Below are 9,000 nucleotides of genomic sequence, written 5' to 3'. Positions count from 1 at the left end.
TTTGAGGACTCCAACCTTTGCAGCGTGATTATGTCTGCAGTGGTCCAAATCATGACATTTACAGTGACATTTGAATACCTTCTCTAGCTAATATCTTCTTTTCCTCCTTTACAGCAGGTGTGAGTCTTGGCGAATCAAAGGCTACAGGGGCAGAAATACTACAGGCGATGTCAACATGCCTTAAGAAATTAAAAGCATCAAAGCCTGTTCTGACCGTGCCTTTGTTTTGTTTAGTGTATATCTAATTTGTGTTTCCCGAAGCCTGTGCCAGAAACATTTTTTTTGCATTTATTTTTTCTTAAATCGGCTTGTACATCTATTTTGTGTTGCAATACATTTTCATTTCAACCATTCTTGACTTTGTTTGCTTCACAGTTTGACATGGACAAAAGTTTATACAATGCTGTTCCAAGTTACTGCTCCTAATTGTGTTACACAGAATGACAATAGCCAACAGTAGTATTAGACCCTAAGTCTGGAAGATACATTTTGCACCATGAGTAGAATTGTATTATACATATCAGGGTGCTTTTCAGGTGTGCAACAACAGAAAGTCCTGGTTGATGCAGTTTGTTTTCATATTCTTACCTCAGGCTCGTAAAGAAGCCTACATCACAAAATGGCAACTACTTCCAAACATCTAATCAACACACTTCATGATTGGCGATAATCCCTGTTGAATTCATGGTGTGTTTTGGTCAAATCAGGTCACAATGTGTTCTGAACTTCACTCCAACTTTTAAACGTAGTGGAGTATTAGTTGAGTATAGTTTCCAAACTCGATAGTATCGAAATAAAACAATAACTGTTGGCTGTCTTTTTGAGTGGGTGAATCAAAGGTTTAAATCTTATTGATCAAAGTCTCAACCAAATATTACCAACATTTCCACGTTGAAAAGACGTGTGCACAGTGGGCCGTGCTCACTCAAGATAAGTATAATGGGACAATTGGGAGGTTGAAGTCAATTGAACTTGTTTATTGTGTCTCTGCACTAACAGTGCACGTGCACATCAAAATAAAGACTCTTATGCAGTTGTTCACTTGATTTAGAGAAAAAAGTTGCAATTTAGAAGGTGCTCCAAACTGTAGCATTTGATATTGCTCTTAGCTGTCTGTTAACTAAAATGAGCTACATTTGATCTCATTCTATCCTCCCACCAAAGCTGTGTTTGGGTGTGAGAAAGAGAGATCATGTTGCCATGGAAATGTCTCCTGTCCAGAAGGTTAATGATGAGTCTCGGCCACGGCTCGATCTGTTGGGTTGCCAGGCAACGCCAATGGTGTCCCTCGTTGAAAAGCCTTTATTTTTGCAGGGCTGCATGTGCGTCACAACGTTTCAGCAAAGCTTTGTAAAGGACTAGATGATTGGACTAGACTTTTTTTGTGAGTGAAAGTGCCCTCTAAGAGTCTGCTGAAAAAAATGACTGTATTGTCAAATTTAACTTTTTAAGAATGCTCACAAAAACCTTTTAGAGAGGGCACTTTCGCTCACAAAAAAAGCCCTTTGTCTTGGCTGACTTCTTCACCCAAACTCTTTAAAGTTCAAAAGATAAGCCAGGGCTACCATAGTTCACACAACACTGACAAACCCAAATCCTTTGTGCTCTGATTTAAGACTGGGAGTAGGGAGCCCAGGGACTGGGGAGGCCCTTGTAGCGGTAACCTGCCTGAGTAGTTTTAACTGTCTCCGTCTCTATTGAGTGAGGAGGGGGTTTACAGCATGTAAATAGCTTCACAGGCCTCCTCTGTCCACTGCTCCTCTGCCTGTTGCTGAGAGACGAGCTAGAAGTCACCAGGCTCTCTGAGAGGATAACACAGGCCTTTAAAACAACATGTCCTCCCCCTCCTCTTTCTTCTCCGTCAACCCCCCTAGAGATAGGGAAAAGGGCAAAGGGAATGAAACAATTGTGTTAAATGTGGGGAGAGCTCCTGTTTCTGAGACAGAGAGAGAGAGAGAGAGAGAGAGTGAGTGAGTGAGTGAGATACGAAGTGAGAGACAAAGTGAGAGAATGAGGGACAAACCCCACTACACAACATTAAACTAGTGGAAAGGAGGGCGGAAGTGGAGTATGACAAAAGGGTCAGAGAGAAAAACAAGACATGATGAGAGGAGGAGGGCCATGTAGCCGATAGTAGAGGGAGCTACAGAGGTAGAGGAACATATAGAGAGGCATACTATATGTGGGGGCCAGGCCGTGAAATGGAACCCTTTGGAGCTGTGATCAGCTCCAGCATTCTGCTAGCCTAGCTTCCATTCCTCTCCATTCACCTGGGAGTATGACTCACTACAGAAGGTGACAGAGATGACAGCTATTGAAAAACTAGCCCTGATCTGGAGCCTGTGGGCGGCAGTGATCTTCGCAGCTGGAGTTGGTGAGGAACTTAATTTGATATCACCCTCAATTACAGGGGGGTGAGCCATAGACATCTTTATGTATTTCTATGGGGTAAACTTCACTTGCTTTTTAACTTCTCTTCTAATCAGATGTTTGATGTTGAACATTGATCTGGTTTGATACGGATTAGAATGTATGTATTTTTCCCCCCAATACTAAACATAAAGGGATATAGGATATCATATAAAACAATCATCTGTTCGTGTGCTTGACTAACAAATACCTCTTCCAAATTGTACAGAATTTATTAATGGGCAATTGTATGATTAATCATGTTCATATTAATTTAATTGGTAATCAAGTGGCAATGGTCAATGTTGTTCCCCCAGATGAGCACCTTTGCCCCAAAGGAGCCCAGGTCCATCTTGCCAGTCTGCAATGCTATTGGCTGTCAGAGTCAGCGACATCATGGCTGGAGGCGAAGGGTATCTGTCGTCAGGTGAAGGGTGGGGATCTAGCCACAGTCCGAAGCACTGAAACTCAGACATTCATCCACAACTCCTTCAAATCGTGAGTAAACAGTTTATGATCTTTCTAACAGATTTATACATTATTTTCTGTCACCTGACTATACTAATTCACTTAATTCCCCACCACCCTCTTTTAAATGTTTGGGTATACGGTACCAGTCAAAAGTTTGAACAGACCTACTCATTCAAGGGCTTTTTGTTATTTTTTACTATTGTCTACGTTGTAGAATAATAGTGAAGACATCAAAACTATGAAATAATACATTGAATCATGTAGTAACCAAAAAAGTCTTAAACAAATCCAAAAATATTTTATATCTTATATTCTTCAAAGTAGCAACCCTTTGCCTTGATGACAGCTTTGCACACACTTGGCATTCTCTCAACCAGCTTCATGAGGAATGCTTTTCCAACAGTCTTGAAGGAGTTCCCACATATGCTGAGCACATGTTGGCAGATTTTCCTTCACTCTGCGGTCCAACTCATCCCAAACTATCTCAATTGGGTTGAGGTCAGGTGATTGTGGAGGCCAGGTCATCTGATGCAGCACTCTGTTACTCTCCTTGGTCAAATAGCCCTTACACAGCCTGTTGAAAAACAAATGATAGTACCACTAAGCGCAAACCACGTGGGATGCCGTATCCCTGCAGAATGCTTTGGTAGACATGCTGGTTAAGTGTGCCTTGAATTCTAAGTAAATCACTGACAGTGTCACCATCAAAACACCCCCACACGGTCACACCCCCTCCTCCATTCTTCACAGTGGGAACCACACATGTGGAGATCATCTCACACAATGGTTGAAATGAAAAATCTTAAATTTACTCATCAGACTAAACTACAGATTTCCACCAGTCTGATGTCCATTGCTCGTGTTTCTTGGCCCAAGCAAGTATCTTCTTCTTATTAGTGTCCTTCAGTAGTGGTTTATTTGCATCAATTCGACCATGAAGGCCTGATTCACGTAGTCTCCTCTGAACAGTTGATGTTGAGATGTGTCTGTTACATGAACTCTGTGAAGCATTTATTTGGGCTGCAATCTGAGGTGCAGTTAATTCTAATGAACTTATCCTCTGCAGCAGAGGTAACTCTGGGTCTTCCTTTCCTGTGGCGGTCCTCATGAGAAACAGTTTCATCATGGCGCTTGATGGTTTTTGCGACTCCACTTGAAACTTTCAAAGTTCTTGAATTTTCCGGATTGACTGATCTTCATGTCTTAAAGTAATGGTGGCCTGTCGTTTATCTTTGCTTACTTGAGCTGTTCTTGCCATAATATGGACTTGGTCTTTTACGATAGGGCTATCTTCTGTATACCACCCCTACCATGTCATTACACAACTGATTGGCTCAAACTCATTAAGAAGAAAAACTTTTGAAAGAGTAGATGTGTCCGAACATTTGACTGGTACTGTATGCATCTTTTTGTATAGAAAATCCACTGAGTGGGTCTGGCTGAGGGATGGCAGGGGAGAAGGGCCGGATAGAAGCGAGGGTTTGGGAACAGGAAAACTCCCTGGGCGGGACAGGGACAGGGGCAGGGAGAGCCTGGGGGGCTGTACCCAGATGGACCTGGGTTCACCAGGACAGAGGAGGAACACAGTGTGTGATGGACAGTACCTCTTCCTCTGTGATAAGGTGGTTACAGGTGAGACTGCATGGAGAGTGTACTGCATTAATATGTCATCGCAAACTATAATTCAGAATGAAATGTGTTTGTTGTCTTCATAGGGAGACCTACGGGGTGTAACATTGTCACAAATTAACACATTATATTGCGGTGTGCTAATGGGTGTGTGTATGTTACCTCTGTCTCCTGTAGTTTCCCTGCCTTCGTTAGACAGCTACCTCACAGGTGTTCCTCTCATGTCGGGTGTGTACGCCAGGTCACAGCTACAAGTCCTCCCTACAGTCCCAGACCCTGACCAAAAGAGAGTGGAGGTGAGTGACATAATATTTCACACTGATGGAACCGATTATGATACTTGTTGTTGTTGTTGATTGACCTACGGGACTGCATTCATATTAGGAGGTCGTCAGATTTCAGGCAAAACTCTTGATATGGATGTCATTCTGATGGCATCACCTTGTGTCGGCTTTGACCACAGCCATGTTAAAATCCAATTTACCCCCCCCCCTTCTGTCTGATTACTTTATTATCCTCCCCTCAGATGCTGCTGTTTCCTGGGCTGTGGTTCAGCCATGCTGGCCAGGTGGCATCAGTGGAGCTGGTCAGCCAGCCCAGAGAAGTGTCCACCTGGGTCAGATTTCAGATCCTCCGGCCCTACTGCAGCCCCCACCATCACCTGGTGCCCCCAGGTAAAAAAAATAAATAAAAACAACAACACCTTACAGAGCAGGAAGTTTTTGAGGAAATTAAATATTTTCAGTCTGGAAAAACACCAGAGCTTGAGAGTATACCAGTAGAGGTATATCAGACCTTTGTTGATGTACTCATAGATACATTATTTGCATGTTTTAATTACTCCCATAAAAATGGTAGACTTTCAGGTACTCAATAAGATGACTTGATTTCATTACTGCTGAAACAGGATCCAGGTGGTAAATATAAAGATCCAGTCCATTTAAAAACGGGAGGCCTCTTACACTTCAGTGTTGTGTTGGGAAAATCCTGGTGAAATGCATAGCACATAGAACAAACAAGGTTTTACCAGATATTGTTCATCCTGATCATGCAAGTTTTTTACATGGACGATATATTGGAGACAGTATACGACAATTACTTGAAACAATTGAACATTGTGAAACAGGATCCCAGGCCTGGTCTTCATAGCAGATTTTGAAAAGGCTTTTGATAAAGTAGGACTAGAATATATACATATACTGTGCCTTTGGAAATGATTCAGACCCTGTTACTTTATCCACATTTTGTTACGTTACAGCCTTAACCTACATTTTTTTTTTTAAATCCTCAGAAAATCTACACACAATACCCCATAATGACAAAGCCAAAATAGGTTTCTAGAATCTTTTACAAATGTATTAAAAATAAAAAAAGATAAATACCTTATTTACATAAGTATTCAGACCCTTTGCTATGAGACTCAAAATTGAGCTCAGGTGCATCCTGTTTCCAATGAACATCCTTGAGTTGTTTCTACAAGTTGATTGGAGTCCACCTGTGGTAAATTCAGTTGATTGGACATGATTTGGAAAGGCACACACCTGCCTATATAAGGCCCCACAGTTGACAGTGCATGTCAGAGCAAACACCAAGCCATGAGATCGAAGAAATTGTCTGTACAGTCGTGGCCAAAACTTTTGAGAATGACACAAATATTAATTTTCACAAAGTCTGCTGCCTCAGTTTGTATGATGGCAATTTGCATATACTCCAGAATGTTATGACGAGTGATCAGATGAATTGCAACTAATTGCCATGCAAATTAACTGAATCCCCCCCAAAAAACATTTCTACTGCATTTCAGCCCTGCCACAAAAGGACCAGCTAACATCATGTCAGTGATTATCTCGTTAACACAGGTGTGAGTGTTGACGAGGACAAGGCTGGCGATCACTCTGTCATGCTGATTGAGTTTGAATAACAGACTGGAAGCTTCAAAAGGAGGGTGGTGCTTGGAATCATTGTTCTTCCTCTGTCAACCATGGTTACCTGAAAGGAAACACATGCCGTCATCATTGTTTTGTACAAAAAAGGGCTTCACAGGCAAGGATATTGCTGCCAGTAAGATTGCACCTAAATCAACCATTTATCGGATCATCAAGAACTTCAAGGAGAGCGGTTCAATTGTTGTGAAGAAGGCTTCAGGGCGCCCAAGAAAGTCCAGCAAGCGCAAGGACCATCTCCTAAAGTTGATTCAGCTGCGGGATCTCGGCACCACCAGTACAGAGCTTGCTCAGGAATGGCAGCAGGCAGGTGTGAGTGCATCTGCACGCACAGTGAGGCCAATACTTTTGGAGGATGGCCTGGTGTCAAGAAGGGCAGCCAAGAAGCCACTTCTCTCCAGGAAAAACATCAGGGACAGACTGATATTCTGCAAAAGGTACAAGGATTTGACTGCTGAGGACTGGGGTAAAGTCATTTTCTCTCATGAATCCCCTTTCCGATTGTTTGGGGCATCCAGAAAAAAGCTTGTCCGGAGAAGACAATGTGAGCGCTACCATCAGTCCTGTGTCATGCCAACAGTAAAGCATCCTGAGACCATGTGTGGGGTTGCTTCTCAGCCAAGGGAGTGGGCTCACTCACAATTTTTCCCAAGAACACAGCCATGAATAAAGAATGGTACCAACATATCCTCCGAGAGCAACTTCTCCCAACCATCCAGGAACAGTTTGGTGACGAACAATGCCTTTTCAAGCATGATGAGCACCTTGCCATAAGGCAAAAGTGATAACGAAGTGGCTCGGGGAACAAAACATCGATATTTTGGGTCCATGGCCAGGAAACTCCCCAGACCTTAATCCCATTGAGAACTTGTGGTCAATCCTCAAGAGGCGGGTGCACAAACAAAAACCCACAAATTCTGACAAACTCCAAGCATTGATTATGCAAGAATGGGCTGCCATCAGTCAGGATGTGCCCCAGTTAATTGACAGCATGCCAGGGCGGATTGCAGAGGTCTTGAAAAAGAAGGGTCAACACTGCATATATTGACTCTTTGCATCACCTTGATGTAATTGTCAATAAAAGCCTTTGACAATTATGAAATGCTTGTAATTATACTTCAGTATTCCATAGTAACATCTGACAAAAATAGAGAATGGCCTTGGCCAGGGAGGTGACCAAGAACCCTATGGTCACTCTGACAGAGCTCAAGAGTTCCTCTGTGGAGATGGGAGAACCTTCCAGAAGGACATCCATCTCTACAGCACTGCACCAATCAGGCCTTTATGTCAGAGTGGCCAGATGGAAGCCAACCCTCATTAAAAAGCACATGACAGCCCGTTTGGAGTTTGCCAAAAGGCACCGAAAGACTCTCAGACCATGAGAAACAAGATTATCTGGTCGGATGAAACCAAGATTGAACTCTTTGGCCTGAATGCCAAGCGTCATATCTGGAGGAAACCTTGCACCATCCGTACGGTGAAGCATGGTGGTGGCAGCATTATGCTGTGGGGATGTTTTTCAGCGGCAGGGACTGGGAGTCTAGTCAGGATTGAGGCAAAGATGAAGAGAGCAAAGTACAGAGAGAACCTGCTCCAGAGCGCTCAGGACCTCAGACTGTGGTGAAGGTTCACCTTCCACCAGGACAACGAAACTAAGCACACAGCCAAGACAAGGCAGGAGTGGCTTCGGGACAGGTCTCTGAATGTCCTTGAGTGGCCCAGCCAGAGCCCGGACTTGAACCTGATCAAACATCTCTGGAGAGACCTGAAAATAGCTGTGCAGCAATGCTCCCCATCCAACCTGACAGAGCTTGAGAGGATCTGCAGAGATGAATGAGAGCAACTCCCCAAATATAGGTGAGCCAAACTTGTAGCGTCATACCCAAGAAGACTGAAGGCTGTAATCACTGCCAAAGGTGATTCAACAAAGTACTGAGTAAAGGATCTGAATACTTATGTAAATGTGATAGTTCCGATTTTTTTTCTATTTTTATAAATTAGCAAACATTTCGTGACGCCATATTGTTGCGCAAAAAATCTTACACAGGGACACTCAAAGTCAATCTTAAATTAATAATTGTTTATTGTCAGCGCGCTTGTCATGATCGTCATAAGAAGCGGACCAAAGCGCAGCATGATTTAATGAAGACGGAAAAAACACGAAATACACTAAAACAAACTAACCAGACAAACGTGACCGCTATAGCAACAGAGTGCTAACATGCAACATCACATAGACAATAACCCACCAACCACAATACAAAACAGGCTACCTAAATATGGTTCCCAATCAGAGACAACGACAAACACCTGCCACTGATTGAGAACCCTATCAGGCCAAAACACATAGAAATAGACAAACTAGACATACAACATAGAATGCACACTTATATCACACCCTGACCAAACAAAACATAGAAACAAACAATGCAAATAATGGTCAGAGTGTGACAGTACTGGAGAGGTACCAAACCAACTCAAAGCACCATAGTACACATGTCAATCAGAAGCTCCCTTTGGACAGACCCAGCAGTTGTCTTATACTGCA

The 9,000-nt window shown here is 43.0% G+C and overlaps 1 protein-coding gene across 1 annotated transcript in view; it reads left to right on the top strand.

Moving 5' to 3' along the window:
* Positions 1-2,255: 2,255 nt before the first annotated feature.
* Positions 2,256-9,000, top strand: part of pkd1b (polycystic kidney disease 1b) — a 28,843-nt gene continuing 22,098 nt past the window's right edge. The window contains exons 1-5 of the mRNA XM_036955719.2: positions 2,256-2,374; positions 2,727-2,907; positions 4,298-4,512; positions 4,687-4,805; positions 5,036-5,183. Of these exons, the coding sequence (XP_036811614.2) occupies positions 2,305-2,374; positions 2,727-2,907; positions 4,298-4,512; positions 4,687-4,805; positions 5,036-5,183 (733 nt within the window). The 5' untranslated portion in view covers positions 2,256-2,304. The remainder of the gene's footprint in view (positions 2,375-2,726; positions 2,908-4,297; positions 4,513-4,686; positions 4,806-5,035; positions 5,184-9,000) is intronic.

Source organism: Oncorhynchus mykiss, chromosome 20 (assembly GCF_057628025.1).
Source record: "Oncorhynchus mykiss isolate SJ-2025 chromosome 20, ASM5762802v1, whole genome shotgun sequence".
Taxonomy (NCBI): Eukaryota; Metazoa; Chordata; class Actinopteri; order Salmoniformes; family Salmonidae; genus Oncorhynchus; species Oncorhynchus mykiss.
Note: the sequence above shows the minus strand (reverse complement) of the source record. Positions and strands in the feature narration are given on the sequence as shown.